The 18,002-nt window shown below is 37.3% G+C and overlaps 1 protein-coding gene and 1 long non-coding RNA gene across 2 annotated transcripts in view; one reads left to right on the top strand and one right to left on the bottom strand.

Annotated features, from left to right (window-relative positions):
* The window catches only part of myrf (myelin regulatory factor), a 26,370-nt gene extending 10,431 nt beyond the window's left edge, over positions 1 to 15,939 (bottom strand). Inside the window, 8 exon segments of the mRNA XM_032582329.1 lie at positions 184 to 298; positions 453 to 553; positions 633 to 781; positions 783 to 856; positions 1,060 to 1,121; positions 2,761 to 3,036; positions 3,174 to 3,264; positions 15,348 to 15,939. Of these exon segments, the coding sequence (XP_032438220.1) occupies positions 184 to 298; positions 453 to 553; positions 633 to 781; positions 783 to 856; positions 1,060 to 1,121; positions 2,761 to 3,036; positions 3,174 to 3,264; positions 15,348 to 15,393 (914 nt within the window). The 5' untranslated portion in view covers positions 15,394 to 15,939.
* On the top strand, positions 14,388 to 18,002 carry LOC116732386 (uncharacterized). Its single transcript, XR_004341768.1, has 2 exons — positions 14,388 to 14,742; positions 17,344 to 18,002. It is a non-coding gene; the product is annotated as an uncharacterized LOC116732386 (long non-coding RNA).

The following is an 18,002-nucleotide window of genomic DNA, read 5'->3' as shown; positions in this document are numbered from 1 at the left end:
TTCACTCCCCCATATACCTCACTGCGCAGGAATGTTGTGGAAAGCCATTACTTTTCCACTCCTGTCGTGCATTTTGTTGAATTATACCAGTAACCAATTAAATCATAGTTCATTTTTGACTCTATAAAATTCATAAATCTCTTTTTGCTTCTGCACAATATAGCAAAGATGAATTCCACGCACAGGTCCTTGCCGTTGGCATCATAAAGGGGTGTCCATTTGTTCTGCTGGTGAGGTTGCCACTTGATGCACTGATAGTTTGGGTCCAGGTAGGAGTTGTCTGCGTCCTGCATTAAACCTGTGACAAACAGGTTTAAAACAGCTGACTTTAACGTGTTGAAGCTTCATGTAATAAATGTTCTGTTCTGTAAATCTGTGTTAAGAGTTAGTGAGAGCTGGTGAGCGTGAGGTAGAGGAGGTGAGGGAGGGAGGGAAGAAAGATGCCTGCCTACCTGGTTCTTGTTTGATGATACCTGTGAGGATTTGGGAATTCAAGGTGCTGTTGGGAGATTCAGAGTGCTTCCTCTTCTTGGTTTGATGAACAGAGATGCTGCTGCAAAAACAAAATCAGAACTGATTGTGTCTGATGATTCAACACACACTGGCGAAGACAACCCTATCCACTGACTCACTCTTGCCCCTGAGGATGCTGCAGCAGCTGATGGAGCATCTGTGTCTGCTGCATCTCCCCACCCCCACTAGTTGCTGGGCCGATATGATACTGCGAGATCATGGGCTCTGGCTTTAGGTACATGTCTCGATGCATGCCAGGATAGTGACCAGTGTGGTGGGAGAGGCGGCGTTGGAGTCATCTGGCACATATTCTCTGGAGTCATGGTTCTGATCATGTGAGGATCTAAACCAAAGATTTGAGAATGCAAGCACACTATTTAAAAGGCAAAATTTAATCTAATTGTTGAAAAAAGGTGAGATTAATAAAACAATGAAACAATATATTTGGCTGCAAAGTCGGTGTCTAGTTTAATTAAAATAAAATAAATCAACATTAGGCTTGGCGTTTGAATTCCCATTTTCTAAAGCAAAAAGCGAGCTACTCACCATTCACCTGTTGAGGGGAATAAGGCTCAGAGCTGGAGTCTGGTGGGGACTCAGGAAGAGTCCTAGCAGCAAAGGATCAAAGAAGGAAAGAAAAATAATGGGAATGAATTTAAAGCTTATAACACAGGCATGCTAGTCTCTAGAAATGTTAAATCTATTTAAATATCCAGCATTAACCACTTCATCTTAGTTGTGCTTTTTCTTGTTCTGCACTTTCTCACAACCAGAAAGGTCAGACTTTCTGTTTCTGAGGATATAAGTGGACTCTTTATCTCTGTTATCAGTCCTCCCTCTCATCTTGACTAACACTTTAAGTTACTAAAGTAACATTGATAATGCACTTGTTGAAGAGTTGGGTTTTGGCTGTAATGGTGAAGTAAGAGTATTGTATTATGTATTATTAATCGAAATCCCAATTATTAGCAACCTGGTACAGCTGTGGCATAATATGAAAACGTTTAATTTTGTTATATTAATTCTGTAAATGAAAACATACCCTCTTTCCCGCCAACAAAATACATGCAACTTAAGAATTTTAATTTTTTTATTCATTTTAAAATTTTCTTAAGTTGATCAGAGTTTAAACAAATGTTTACTAAATGATCCATGGTATTATATTTCTTTGATATATAAGTTGTAAAAGTGGCCAAATGCCATTTTTAGAAAAATGTGAAAGACAAGAGAACATGATATTCAAGAAAGGTAAATACATGTCGAAATCATGAGATGGCTGCAACTAAAGCATGCCTAAAATGACTATTATTTATCAGAGCATAAAGCAAAATGAAAATCTACTGTTAGAGAAATGCAGCAAAGAATGGCGTCATCAGAGGTATCACAATAAACACTTGCTAGTTCATTACTGTTCACTTAGTCAAACAATGTCTGTGTTTCTGTGTTTGACGAAGGCTGTCTGGTTGAATGATCAGGTGGAATTAAACAATGAAACACAGAAGTACTGTAAATCAGCAACAAACTTAACAAAATACAAACATGTAGATCCTTAATATCTAATAACATGGTCTTATATTCTCATGAAAATTTATATCTTCAGTTTAGTTTGTTTTATATTGATAAAGTCAGCAAAAACAAGGGGTTTGTGTGATTGGTTGTTGGCCTTCTTTGATAATTCCACCTTTCTTCAGTCTCACTGTGGTAAGACATCAACAGGTTTTAAAAGGGGATAACTTCATTTGATTAAATTTGATAGGATGAAATATACAGAAAAAATAGAATTAGGCTAAAAATACATTCTTTAAAGCAGTGGTCCCGAACCCTGGTCCTCAGGGACTGCTGTCCTGCATGTTTTTGATGAGTCTGGACTCCAGCACAGCTGATTTATATGATTACCTCCTTTGCATTCCTGCATATGCTATAGAAGTCGGTTCATCACCTATTCATTTAACCCAGGTGTGCAGCAGCAGGGAAACACCTAAAACATGCAGGGCAGTGGGCCCTGACCACCACGGTTGGGGACCACTGCTTTAAAGGGTATTCAGGCTCTACGTTCTTCTTTTTTAAAAGAAACTAAGTAAAGTAATTCAAATAACTAATTACTTTTGAAGATAAGCAATCAGTAAAGTAATTGGATTGCTTTTTCGGGGAATTAATCAGTAATTAAAGTAAATAATTACCATTTCCAAATAACTTAACCAACCTTCTGATAATAAATTCCCAGTTTTTTTCCTGAACTATGCTCACCCTGGAGCGTAATGGCCCCGGTGCTCTGGCTTGACGTGAGCCTGGTGCTGCTGATGCTGCTGCTGCTGTTGTCCCAGGCAGGGGTAACCGTGTCGGAGCCCTAGAGATGGACCCTGGGGATAGGCGTTCTGACAACTAGGGGGCCCGGCTGGAGGGGCTCCTTGGCGCAGAGGAATAGGGGGACTCACACCACACACCAATCCTCCAGAGGAGGACACTCCTGCCTGAGGAGATGAATAATTTGGTCCCGGGGTGCTGTGGACCTCTGAGAAACAGCTGGGAGGGAGAAAAAAGAAAAAGAAAGAAGGGATTAGCCTTATCAGAAAAAACAAATTCCTTTGTAACAACATGGTTTGCTTTGGTTGGTGCATGTTGTTTTGACGTTGCTGGGTTAGTCTGGAGTCCCTACTGACATGTCAGTGCTATCGTCCTCCTTGCTGATGTACTCTTCCAGGATACTGGTGTCGATGTTGGCTGGCTCCAGAGAACTGGTAATATCATGACCTGTGGAGAAGGGAGGGTTGGGAACGTGAAGAGAGAAGATGGAGAGCATCTGGGGATTAGCAACAGGAATCTATCAGCCGCTCCACACAATGCCACAACTGCTTAGTCCAAGTGTTGCAACAATTCCCTGACAGATTTATCCCACAAATGTCTTTGTAAGAACTCTGTTAATTTCAAGGTGTAAAATGTGATAATGAGACATGATGACATTATCTTGAACACTTAATGATGATGTTGTGAAATGGAGGGTTGTGATTGGCTCACAGGAAATGTAGAGATTAAGGTTTCAGATGTGACAAAGAGTCAAAGGATGTGGACATAGTGATGATTCAGAGTCTCCACCATTGTTACACAAACTGTTTTGTACTGAAGCCATATTTGTTCTACTTGAAAAAATTTTGAGCTAAATTAACCCTATATTCCCAAAGGTATCATTTTTGACATCCTAACAGATGATTATATCTTCAACAAAGGTAGTATTTTCCTGCTGTATCTGAGATATATGCATTTCTTTGGGGGAGGCTTCTATTCATTTCCCCCTAATGAGCAAAGAAAAGTCAAGCAGTTATAGTATAAGGGAAGAATATGTTAAAAATGTTTTTAAACGTAGTTTAGGGCAATATTCCACCCCATGCACCATATTCTTAGCACTCACTTTCACATGTGAGACACATATGCAGAGAGAACTCATATGTTTGGCTTTTTTAATTTCCCAGTGGAATATTTTAACTACAACCTGTAATTGGTAACTCTGGGTAGGAAATGGGTAACCACATGGAATTGAATTTAGTTTCATAAGCTTCATGACTAAAGATAACTAAACTATCAAAAAGGATATCAAAGAAAGCGAGAAATCCAATTGCTGTTTAAAAATATTTCCAAATAGTTCTGACTACTATTTATTGTATTCATATTTAAAGTATTTAAAGTATAAAGTATTAAACAATTGACTTATTGTTTCTATAAATATATAGAAAATGTTACAAATAATTCTACACAAAAGTATTTCCAAAATCCAACCCAATCTTTCCCCCAGGGTCATTTTCAGCCTTTGATAGGCAAAGCCTTGCAAATCCCAAACACATGACCTCACTTAGTCTTGAAAACACAGACGTAGAATGAACACCTGCTTTGAATACATCTCTTATAGAGATAATCACCATCAGTTCAAATATTATAATTAAAAAGTAAATATTTTTTTAAAAACCTCTAAGATATTTTCCCAAATGTCAGATTGTGCAAACAGAACAAATGAAAAAAAATGGACTTGCTATAAGTGGATGGGTGGGACACCCCACTCTTTTAAAGTCCAAACACCACCCCCATAAATACACACACACACATACGCCCCCACACGCGCGCGCACACACGCGCATTCACTCCTCCTCCAATAGATTAGGAAGGTCCTCAGCTAGAAACTGGGGAATGTGAGGAATTTTTGTGTTAGCATTAGAAAATATTTCACCTTTTCCCTTTTCTCCATCCATTTCTAACTGCCATCAAAACACAACACAAATGTTGCTCCATGCTGCTAGAGTCACAGCTCCTATAATATTTTATTACTGAGTTCTACTGTTTGCAACAAAGGTGACTAATGTGTTATATCATCCTGGAAAAATGGCCCCATTTGAGAACATTTCCAGTGAACAGTCATATCTCATATCTTTCAACCAGAAAAACTCACAAACTTGAGCTCTTGTCTCAGACTAATTAAATTAGATTTAAGATTTAAAGTTATAAATCCTTGTGTTGCCATTTTGATGACAAAAAACAATCTTGCTTCTCAGACAATAAACAGCTGGTAAATGTCTGTTGATGCATGTTAGTAAAAAAAAAAAAGAAGGAAAAAAGGCAGGATGGTTCTTTTTAAATAGGATCCAGATGTGCACCCCACCCAAAGAGGCAGTAAATTTAAGCTGGCAGGACTGATAACAGAAAATAGGGAGATATGGGGAAAGAGGAGGGAAGATTGATGGGGCCTAAGGAAGGCTTGGGGCAAGAAAAGAGAGGAAAAAGGTATGATGTTCAAGGTTGGGAAGACTTTACAAACAAAGGAAAGTGAGGGGAAAAAAATAGACTTAACACTGTAGTCCAAGAAACGTGTTCAAAACAAGATGGCATTGAAAACTAATAATAGGGTTTATAATTTTTTTTTATTGGAATGACTAGTTAGTATTCATGCAATCCATCACCATGATTAAGTGTCAAAGGTGTAAATATAGACATGTTCCAAAGTGTATTTAAAATTAGACTTCTGACACACTGGTTCTCATCTTGCCATGTTGATGTGTCTAAAAAACAAAGTGTGAAGCCAAAATGTGCATTTTGCAAAACAGTAAGCCCTGTCACTGGCTGATTAACAGCATCAAGGAATGCAAAGGGACTTTTCCCCCACCTGTTGCTGAGCACTGTTGGTCAGCTAGCTCAGTGTTTCCCAACCCTGGTCCTCAAGGCACTCTGTCCTACATGTTTTAGAGGTTTCCCTGCTTTAATGTGCCTGATTCAACTGATTGCAGTTCAACAAACGCCTGTTAATCAGTCATCAATTGAAATCAGCTGGACTAAAGCAAGGAAATACCTAAAACATGCGACTCAGATAAAGGCAGCTGTTTGGAATATTTACAGTTACTGCAAAAGATAAAGAAGGAAAAGGCTTAAAAGCTTTTTTAATTCTATAGTTAGCAAGGTTTCATGAGTATGACCACCAAATTCACTCGCTAATAATGTCCCTTTGTCTTATTGGTGGAACTCGATAAAGATCAGAATGGCAAAATTCATAGCATTTTTAAGGACCCGAAAACTGCTATTAAATTCATTGAGTTATTATTCTACATTTTGCTCAAATTTATGAATTAAACAATGATAAATTTTATAGGAAATATTTTTGTTGCAGTTATAACCAATATATTATTTCATTTAGGTGGGAAAACTTTTGGTTTTACCTTCAAAGAAAAAAACAAACTTAGATACTGCAGATATTAAGACAACTACCAAGGTTTCATTCTGGGAAAATGAAACTCAAGATTTTCATATAACTGGAGCATGTTCAGCATATGTTAAAAAGTCATTAATTTAACCTTTATTTAACCAGGATAAAGCTCCTTGAGATGAAAGACCTCATCTACAAGAATGTCTTGACAACATAGTTAAACACTTCGGATGAAGAGAGTAAAAAATAAAGACATGACCAAGTAGATTTCTTTTGTTGCGGCAGCAGCATCTTATTTCTTCCCTACACTTAATAATCACCTAAAATAAAAATAAAAATACAACTCAACATTCCATTCAGAATCTATTAGCAACCTTAATTGGCAAAAGTAAAAAATAATCTGAAAACAGATCGGACTGTCATTCTTTTGAAGCTACTTCACGCATTTGGCATGCTGAGTTGGGTAAATATTCCTCAGTGTTTACAGAACCTCTGCACATCATAACATAAAATTATGAAATGTTATTATTGCATAACTGGTGCAAAATTTGAGTCATACAGCAACAGAAAGTGACAGCAAAGCATTAAGAACAACAGACATAAGTGACTCCTATTATCGTCGACCCCTTGAGCACCTGGTTCGACACTCAAAGGTCTGATACCCAGTGGTCCTTTTCGAGCCATTGTTGTTGAGGTATTGATAGTTTAAATAAAACATTCTGTGGCTGAAGTCCAGTAATCTGTTCTGTCTTAGTACAACTCAGCATGACGTGTCCTGTTTGTGTCAAAGATCCCATTTGACACAAAAATGCTCCAAAATGTCAAGGTTTTTGATAAAAGAGCTGAAAAATCAAATTATTTACCAAGAGAATTTAAACCTACTCACTGTTTTTTATTTTATTTTGTAAAATAACATAAATCTTGAAGAAATCACCTCACTATGGAAAAAAACTGAATTCTACTCATCTAGTTGTAAATGTTATTGTGGTAGATCACTGCTCTTTTGTAAGAATGGGATACTCCAAAAAAAACCAACAAATTCTCACAGTGGAAACTGTGAAAATGTACAGTTTCACAGTAAACATATGAATTACTGTATATTTAGTTGGTATTGTGTTATTTTGTTGTCTAATTTTTTGTGATGTAGCTTTTTACGACAAAGAACAGTAATGGTTTATAATGTCACACCAAAGCAAAAAAACAAAAGATTCTTCTGTTTACATGCTTATTTTTACCAATAATAGTAAATAAAGGAGCCAATGTCAATGTCATTTGGTTTAGAGAGAAGATTGACAGAAACGTAGATCAAGCATGTGTAATGGGCAAATTACTGAATCATCTTAACTGGCTGTGGACTGAATGTGTAGATTTCCCTGTCCTCTATGTTTTTCTCTGTCCAGCTGTGTCCAGGGGAGAACAGTGAAATGCTTGTCAGCCTGACTTCGATACAGACGTGCCTTTGGAAAGATTAAGGGTTGTGTGAGCATACGCGTGCCGGGGTGAACACGCATTTGTTTGTTTTTACGTGCGTGTGTGTGTTATGCCACCATTTCAATGGCTTGGTTGTCACACAGAGGACAGAGTGTGTGAGTTCCGATTAAAGATGAATATGATTCAGGAAAATGCGGTTTTATTTTGAGTAAGAACATATTCGTCCAGTTTCAAACATGAGTAGAGAATGTAGCAATACAATGTGTGTTTCCTAAGGTAATCTTTGAATTTCATATAATGCATAGAGTTCTTATTTTTATTTATCATGCCATAAATTGAATTTTCATGAGTGCATTCATGAGTGACATAAGCTTTTAAGGAGAACTTTGAACATACCATAGCTGTTTTTTACATGTTGACCTTGAGCCAAGCATCATTAAATGATCCGCCATTCAGTGGTAAACAAATGTAAGATAATTTTAGCTTCATTTGCAGGAAAGTGTTTCCCTTAATTGTGGGGAATTGTGACTTTTATGAGTATAAGAACTGGAGCATAAATATCTGTCTAGGCAAGCGCCTGTTACTGACAGTATGTTTGTCTCTTCCCACTCTTTAAAATTAACTACATAAACACCGTAACTGCTTAAACAAATTATTTTTCTTGTTTATGCTGGTTTCTGTAACCTCAAGCCTTGTCTTACCGTGCATAGCCTGCTAGGCAGGGAGAGCAATGGAGTGATTTACAGGTACAACAGAGTAAAGGAGCCCTGGAGTGAATAAGAGCTGGCCATAACTTAAAAACTTTGTCTAAATGGACATATTTTCAATAAAAATGTTGGGCTTATTTTACTTTCCGACAACTAAGTCACAGAATGACAGCAAGTCAGGCAGGATTGCAGATAAATTTAAATGCAGTCAACAAAGAGAACAGAAGAAAAAATTAAACAGGTGTAAATCTGTAAAGGACAGGTTACCAAAGCTACATGATAATATATTCAGTTGCTAATTAACCCATAACTTCAAACTTTTCTGTATTTTTTATAACTTTATTGTATGTAAAAGTGATAAATAATCAAGAACCATATTTTGTTTTGTGTGCAAATTTAGATTTGAAAGTTCAGTTAATAAACTATAAGCATGAACTGATTCAGTTTTAACCTGAGTAATCTTAAAGCAGCAGTGACTAACTTTTTAACATATTTGTTAAAACTGTCACTATATCCTGACAGTATAACATGAGACACATAACCTGTAAAAAAATCGAGCTCTTCTGTTTCTGGTCCCACTGCCATCTGCATAAATCCACAGCTCCCAGTCAGAAACAACCAATCAGAGCAAGGCAGGATGTCTTAGCACTGTCAATCACACTGGTGTATGCACTGCTTATAACTTCTGCCTTGCTCTCCCCTGCTCTGTCCTTGAGATTGAACCTACATAACATTAACTCCTCTTAACCAAAAGTAAAAAAAATTCAAAGGAATTTTTTTTCTTGAACGCAAAGTCTAAATGTTTCATTTGCCACACTATTACCTAGAGCTCTGTAAAATAACATAAATGCACATTCCAGGATAAACAAAAAGGACTTAATATACGTTACCAACCTGTTTTCACAAAAGAAAATTAAATGCAGACCTTGAATGAATTTTTCTCTTTTTCTGAAGACGAGCTGGCAAATTTTTTTTAATAAATGGAAAAGATCTGACTACAATGAATAACAATCTTAGTTAATCCTCCAACAATCTTGGCTGAACATCCATAAAATAGATGGAAAAAGCTGAATAAATAACATTCACACAGCACATACAGTATTATGCAATTGTCGAAAAAGGGAAGAACTTAAGAGGATATCAAATCAAATGTTTGAAAGCTCTTAAATTGGCTTGTTGATTAATATACAGGCATTTTTAGATTTTTCTATCTAAGACTAACCTGCCAAAATCCATATCAACATAGACAAATAAGACCACAAGCAACCTTCACAGCTGATCTGGAAAATGCAGTTCAATTTAGAAACATGCATACTGTGTCTACAGCATTCCATCAAGTACACACATACTAAAGCAAAAATTACAGAAGATGTTCCAAATTATCGCCAATGCTAATGTCTTGCATATTTTCTCATGACAGAGTTGCTCAGAAAACTGAGGCCTATCACTTTGACACATTAACAAAAACATAAAACCACTCATCAAGTCTAAGAAACCACATCTACAGAAGCAGAGCAGACAGAGCAGCACAGGGTACCTGGACGAAGCCAAAGCATGATGACGTTCTTCAGCTGACAACACCTGAAACAGAAGATGAGAGAAACAACTCCTGTCTATCTTTTACATGTTTCTCCCATCGGGCGCAAAGACTTTAGAACAAAGTCTTGAGAGTCGCAGAACAATGTAAAAAAAGTGTGTGTGTGCGTGTGTTTTGTGTGCTAAAAACACTATGTGTATGTGTGAAATAGAGTGTTTTAATGAGGATTAGTTTCCCAGTCATGGGAAAGGGCTGTACCAGGCTACCACACACAGCCCTTGTCGCATACAAGCACTGGCCGCACCGGTGGCCCTGGCTCAGGGAGATTACAACAGAAATCAGGCTGGGACCTGGACGCAGAGAGAAGCTGTGTAAAATGTGAGGCTGAGTGCCAATGGCTGAAATTCTCAATACTGAGAAAAAAAGGAGGAGGAACTAAACAAGATATAATCAGAGACAACGTAAAGGAACATTTAGGAAATTAGGAAGAAAAGATGTTCTGGTACAGATCAGAGTTGTTTCTGGTTTCACAACAATGATACGGAGCACTGCAAGACTACAGTGGTTACTGTTCAAAAGATGCAACAAAATGAAAAATAGTCATTAAAATTTTCTGGCAGGACTTTACATCATTGAAAATGAATGTGGAAACAAAAGTAAATTAATCAGTGAAATAATTTACTTTTACAAGTTTAACAATGTACGCAGGGAGCGGGGTGGCTTGCAGCACGTTGCTTAGTACTGCAAGCCTGTCTGCAAGCTCAGAAACAATGCTTCCCTCTAGCAGTAACTTTCTGATGAACCCATAAATCAGAGAACTCAGCTAAACTTTGTCAACCTTATTGCAGGATTTCCATGATGAGTCGGAGCATTTACACCCATTATTCAGAGCTACTGTGGGAGTAGAGCAGCAGGAATTTTCATAAAATTACTCAGATGGCGACAACTGAGTAATGGAAGAACAGGTTTACTGCTGTCCCATCAGCTTGTATAGTACAGGAAATACAGATTAACAAAATGTTTTAATGTGTTTATGGCGATCAGTCATAATGACGTTGCACATGAAACAATTTAAGGGCATCCAGTGTATATTAAAGATTAAATCTCAACCAGAGAAAGAACAATTGTTCTCTCAAAGTTGGGGATCAGTCCCTGCCTCACGTCTCAGGGAGTGAAGATAGAGCAGGAGATGAATTTAAGGATCGAGACCTTGTCTGGACCAAAAAGGTAATATTCATTTACCTGTGTGAGAAATAGATCATAACCAAAAGAAAGAGTGAGTGAAATGAGTTTCCTCAGGATGGCTGAACTTAGAGGTTCAGTGAGGGGAAAGCTTCTCTGCATTGAAAGAAGTCAATTAAGAAGTTTCGCTGATATGATAAGGAGACTTGATGAGTGCCTCCCTTTAAAAGTAGTTGGGAACATCCCATTGAGAGGAATCCCCTGGGACAGAACTCGCTGAGGACATACTGTAGTTCCTGCTCATCAAAAACATCTGCATCCATCACAATTAGTGTTTTGAAAGCGGGCCCTCATAAAGCCAATTTTGTGTATTTTAAGTGAAAATTCATCTCTTATGAAAACTATATAAAAACTACATTACATCTTCTCTTTTAATCAAATCTTTGGTGACGTTATGACTATTTGCAGACAGCTGTGACTCCAGTCTCTGTGGGTGCACACACCATCTTTGTGCGAGGGACTGGTTGCTATCGAAGTGAGTCAGAGAGGAGAAGGTCAAGTTTCAAGGGGGATCTGTGGTTTTCTCCTTTCTCCACCCTGAGTCTGTACTATCTCACCTCCTCACCCTGTCTGCTCACTGTCACTCTAATGGAGTCAGAGAGAGTCGGAGCGAGAGGCCTAAGACCACGAAGAGTAACACCAGTCTCACCTCATCGTGTTTTAACAGCCACCAGGACTATGCCAGGAATGTACATTAATGTGCACACATATATATTTCACTAAACCCCTTAAAACACACTTTACCAGTACCCAAATCAATCATATTGCTGCATGTCTGAGTGTTTTTCTCTACGGAGCTGTTTTAACTGATCAGCTATAAAAGAGCATTTTTTGACGCCCATACAAAGTTGATTCAATAAAATCCTGAGCTCAGGATTAAACAAGGAAAACAAGCACCTAATGTGTACCTCTCATGAACAAGTTGACATTTTAAACCAAGCGAGGGTGGCTGAAATAAAGCCAAAGAAAGAACATCTCTCTTACTCCCAAAGCAAGAATGTAAACACACTAAATTCCTGTCAGAACAGTGAGGAACCATTTGACAGTCATGGACGGCTGTGTATATTTCAGTAGGTGTTTAGAGCATACAATAATAAAGCGTCAAAATTTCCTCACAGATCTCTTCTTGGGGTGTGATTGTGTTTATGCACACCTGACATCTGAAACACTTTGAAAAAATAAAAACTTAATCAGTAAAGTAGGGTGTTCTGAATTTTAACAAGAAGGGAACAGTTAATCGCACGGTGTATTATGGACTGACACCACGTGTAAATGACTTTAAAAGTATTCATGCTCTATAGGAAGCTTATAGCATGAATAAGTAATAATAGACAGAAGAAAGTGATAATATCAAAAATACTCTGCAGATAAAAACAACAAAACTATGCTTTTTATAAAGAATATTAATTTGGGGCTTGAAATGTAGACATTCCCACCTTGTCACCAAGAACCAGCCTGAAGTATAGCACATACCATGCTGCTGCTTAGGGTCCCCAGTCCTGCATGGTGACCCCAAGGCAAGGCAAGGTAAGGCGATTTTATTTTTAATAGCATATTTTTTGCATTTTCAAATTCTTTTACTCTAAAGCACTTTGTGGTTTTGTAACTTAGTGTTTCAACATTTTTGCAGTTTTCTGGAAGCTTAACAACTGAATGCTGAATGATACAGAGTAGAAATGGACCAGAAGACCTCAGTCATCTGGAAGGTTGATATGTCAACAAACCGTTAATGTATTTTTGTTCTAATCATTTGGTGACTTATAAACTAACAAAAGTATTTTAAGGTTCATTCTCTGAGCTTCAGGAATCCTATTTAAGAACTTCAGAACTGGGACGATGCGCTCTACTTTTCTAGTTTGAGTGAGAATGCCAGCAGCAGCTTCATGGATCAGCTGCAGCAGTCTGATTAACTTTTTAGGTAAACCTGTGAAGACACCGTTGCAGTCATAAATTTGACTAAAAATAAATGCGAGGATAAGTTACTCAAGATCTTGCTGGGACATCAGTCCTTTTATCCTGGAAATGTTCTTCATGTAATAGAAAGCTGACTTTGCAATTGTCTTTATGTGACTCTGAAAGTTCAGGTCTGAGTCCATCAACATAGTAGATTTCAGGCCTCACTAATCTCTAATTATAATAGCTCAAGCTGTGTGCTCACTCTTGGTTGTTACTCTTAATTCAAAATTCAAAAATTCAAATTAAAAAAATACTTTATTGATCCCAAAGTTAATGTTGTAACATTAATTTAGATTCTTCAAAGAGTTACTGTAGATGATGATGGCTGTTGGCAGGAAAGATCTCTTGTATTACAGCGAATCTGAAGAAGCCTCTGACTGAGAATACTCTGTTTTCTCTAGGCAGACTCATGAAGAGAGTGGTCTGGGTCGTCCATAATTAAGGTCCTAAAATAATTACTTCAGTTTTCTTTCTATTCGGCTGGAGAACGTTATGCCACATTCACGCATTGACTTGCATCTGCTCTGTGCTTGAATGGCTTTATAGTCACCTGGTAGCTCTGTGTCATTTGTGTAGTTCAGATAATTATTCTCGTCAGTTGTTGTAATCTGAGTTAGCGGGGGGGCTTCTATATTAAATAAGAAGGGTCCCCAGTATGGGACCCTGGGGTACTCGGCATGTGTCTGCTCCCATGAAAAGTCTTAAAGTAGGACTCAAACTGTAGCAGACCGCAGTAGCATCTGACCTCTCAAACAGAATGTGTCTTAAACTAAAAACGTCCTTTTTTTTGTTTTTACATTGGCTTCGAAGTCCAGTGAAGTTTGAGTCCCATTAAGTCCTTTATCCTCTGGGGTCTTCTTGTTTTACCCAGTTATTAGTTAGTTTTATGTTTTGTGTTTTTGCTAGCGCTGACAATCAATTTAAAAAATCATCTTATTATTCACACCCTAGACATCCCTATTTAAAACATCCTGTATTAATAAAATTAACATTAAATTGACATTTTGCTGTAGTAATGTTTCATCTGCAATGTAGCTGCAAACTAAATGTAAACTGGTTCCTCTTTCCTGAATTTACTAAGCTCATGGCTCATCACTGTACTCTAGACCTGACTGACAGACCAAAGAGGTAATTCAGAGAAATAACCTTTTCTGCACTATTTAACTACTGTGATTTATTTAATAAATAATGTGAATTAATATTGGGGCCCCAAATCAAACTCTGCTCAGGGTCCCATAAAATCTCAAGCCGGCTCTGGTCCAACAGAGCACTTACAAAACACACTATTTATCTTGACTTAAATTCCTACACCCTTTTAGCCCCACCTTCCTCCACCTAATCCCCCTCCTTCAGGATTCCTACTTTTCTCCTCAATCTGTTACCCATCAGCAGCACTTTTTCTCCCCGCACCAGTTAACATTTCTGAATTCCCCTTGTTTTCAACAGTGAATGAGAAATCTTTAAAGCAACAAATCAGAGCACACAGACTGTTGAAAAATAAATTACAGATGATATCTGATGATGAGAACAACACGTCTTGTCCCTGACATTTGTTAATTTTGAATTTTTTTTTTCATTTCTGCTGTTTTTGCTGCCCATGCACTCACACTAAGAGCTGACTGCCCAAACCAGAACCAAAATATATTTTACTCCTTAAAGGACAAGATGAAGGAATGGTGAGACTAAAGAATTATGCACAGTACTCTTTGAGCAAATGATGTAATTATGAAACTAGGTATATTTAAAATGTGCTATTTAGATAATGATGTATGTTCTCAAAGGTTAAAGGTACATCACCTAAAATGTCTAAACAAAGGTATTATGTTGTGTTAAATAAATCTCAAATAATTTAGATGTTATTGGATCTATCTATCTATCTATCTATCTATCTATCTATCTATCTATCTATCTATCTATCTATCTATCTATCTATCTATCTATCTATCTAAAAAAATGTTTTTCTCATTAATTGATTGTGACAATATTATTTATTGTCAACTGTTAAAGTGCATATTTCTATTTACAAAGAGGAATTTGCCTAAAAACAGAAATGTTACAACCTTATGGCCAAAGGTTTACAAATAAGTTGAGGTTTGGGTCAGGACTTTCTTTAAATTTTGCAACGCCCCTGTCGCAAAAGATAGAAAAAGTGTTATTTTTTACTTTTTTTCATGAAGTCAAGTCATTTATAAGTCAGAACTCTTACAAATAAAAAAATTAGTATTGTTTCGACAGTGGCTCTTGCGTAAAAGGTTAATGAGATGATTAGAAAACATCTTACCTTCGAAAAATCTTTGTAAAGCCTCTGTTTCATCTACCACGTCCATCCTAGCGGGTCCCACATAAAACCTCCATCAAATTCTCCCCTTTTCCGAACGACACCGATTCGGATTTGGGGGGAACTTTCACATATACATTACGAAATCCCGATTTTATTTAACTTCACTTCTTCGCACAAATGCCGGTTTAAATGCGCTGAAGTTTTTTCGGCTCTAGTAAAACAGCGTGGCACCAATCTAAAGGGCCAATTTTAAAGTTTCAAAATTCCCTTGTGGTTCGAATTATAGGCCTATACGTGACGGGATAAAACTTTAAAACTAAAACAAAACAAAGAGCGCTCCACATGAGGACAACGTTAAAAAAAGTCGCCTCAACAGCGCAAATTCAGTTCTCATAAACTTCATAAAAATCTGTGACGTAGGCTACTTTCTTAAAACGTATGTCTCCTATAAAAGAAGGAATAAAACTCTACTTTGTATAAGATTCAAAAACAAAAGCGTGAAAATGAGTTTAAAGTAGATTCCGGGAGGCGAGTTGTGTCCCTTCTGCGCCTCTCCCTCCCAGACAGGGTGTGTGCTGCAGGGAGAGTCGGAGGAGAGGAGCTGAGGCAGGTGAGGGATGTCCGATAGCCTGCTGCTGCTGCTGAAAAAATAAATCTAGGGGGGAAAAGTTTTGAAAGTTTATGAAAAGTCACCATAGTGTCCTCTTATTTTATGTATAAATTAAAAAAATCTTCATGGTTTCGGAGATTCTGCTTCTGTGATTTTCCACACGACAGCAATTATTTGACCATGACCTGATGATTCATTTCTCAAACTGTGGGGATAATAAAACATAAACTGTAGTTAAACATCACAATAATATTGAAAACAGGGGCGAAAGCTTTAATGCATTGCCAGTTTGTGAATGCTGGTAATTTTGAGGTGCAACGCAAAATAAAAAGAGCAAATTTTGAATTTTAATTATGCTGTTTTACATAAAGGGAACAGATATGGGAAAACAGTTTATCATGGGGGGAAAAAATCAATGAAAGCTTTTACAAACAACAAAAGTTGGCTGTAAGTACAATTATTTCAAAGACAAATGAATCAGGGCAATGTTTGTCAGTGCAAATCAAGCAAGAATAATTTATTCTCATAACAACAACAACAAGGTTAATAAGAAAAAAGTTAATGATTCGTGGAAGAAATAGTATTAAATAAGATTAATTTGCAACAATCTGTGCACAAGGAGAGGTTTCACTTCAAAATCCAACTCTGACAAAAGAAAAACAAATGATATGGAAATGACCAAATAGTGTTATATAATCTGACTAACTTGTGCTGCATTATGATGATATGGGTGCAAAATTATGAAAATGAGACTCAAAGTAATAACATATGGCCAATGAGTAGTAGTAAGAAATAACTTACATAATAATAAATCGTAGGTGATCAAAATTATTCTAATGTTCTCTTATGTCTGCTATTTTTCTTGAACAGCCTTCAGAAATGTCCAAGACAAATATTGGACACAGCATTTCAGTAATCTCCATTATTACTGTATGAGTTAATAATGCTTTACCATCAATAAATTTTAAAAAAAAATCACAAAAGAGAAGACAATGCTTGTTTACCTCTCAATAACCCCCAAAACAATCACTTTTAAGGACCTAATAGTTGAGCCTGTACGCAATATAATTCACTTTATTTTAATTATGCTAATTCTGACACTTTGAACTCTACTAAAATACTTGTTTTACCTCAAGTCCACTTTTTGGGGGGTGGAGGAAATTTTTCTGAACAGTGTTAACTTAGACAAACACATAGCAACATTAGTGTTCTGTGTGAAGGCTTCCTAAAGGGAGGATTTGAGGGAATGATCCATTTCTCGCAACATTATCAGATACATCCAACTCCCCTATAACAATGCCACTGTGTGCATCCCCCGCAGCCTGGACACCCACCCCACTATCACCCACATGTGAGATGCTGTTGTGTTGTCTTGTCCCCCCACAGCTGGAGCATCTCGCTGTCCACCCCTCACCCCTCTGCTTTTCCTCCATTCAACCAAAACAACGCCTCCGTTCTTCCAGCCACACTATGCAGATTGTTTTAGAGGACAAGCGAGAAAGAGAAACAGACAGAGGCTGCAGAGGACAATGAAACAGCTGGATATTCTAAAGCAGTTCATTTTGCTATTCTGTATTTCTTATCTTATAGAGACGAGCAACTGTAAGCATGAGCAGAAGTAAATTGTGTGTTTCTCTTGATGTGTTTGGTTCTACGCTCTTTTAACTTTGGCATAATAAGATTCTCCTTTGCACAGCTCCGTTTATGGTTTGGTGTATGACAAGACAGATAATAATGCACAAACCAAACAAAATATTGTGCAGAAATTCATTGTTGCTGACAGGGTAATTAGTTGTGTGGTCCAGTGCCACAAGAAGACAGCCATCATTGGTAAAAAAAAAATCCAGAAGAAGTCTAATTCGAGCTTTGCCACAAGCCATGTAAACCTGGGTAACACATGGACATGCTTTTCTTCAGCAGGGACAAAGAAGCTGATCAGAGTTGAAAAGAATATTTGCGAATCTGGTGAAACATATCTTCAAAAGGCTGTAGCTGTGACTGCAGCAAAATGTTTTTTTTTACTAAATAAAATACATTGAACTTTG

The sequence above is a fragment of the Xiphophorus hellerii genome, chromosome 2 (assembly GCF_003331165.1).
Source record: "Xiphophorus hellerii strain 12219 chromosome 2, Xiphophorus_hellerii-4.1, whole genome shotgun sequence".
NCBI lineage: Eukaryota > Metazoa > Chordata > Actinopteri > Cyprinodontiformes > Poeciliidae > Xiphophorus > Xiphophorus hellerii.
This window is presented reverse-complemented; position numbering and strand designations above follow the sequence as displayed.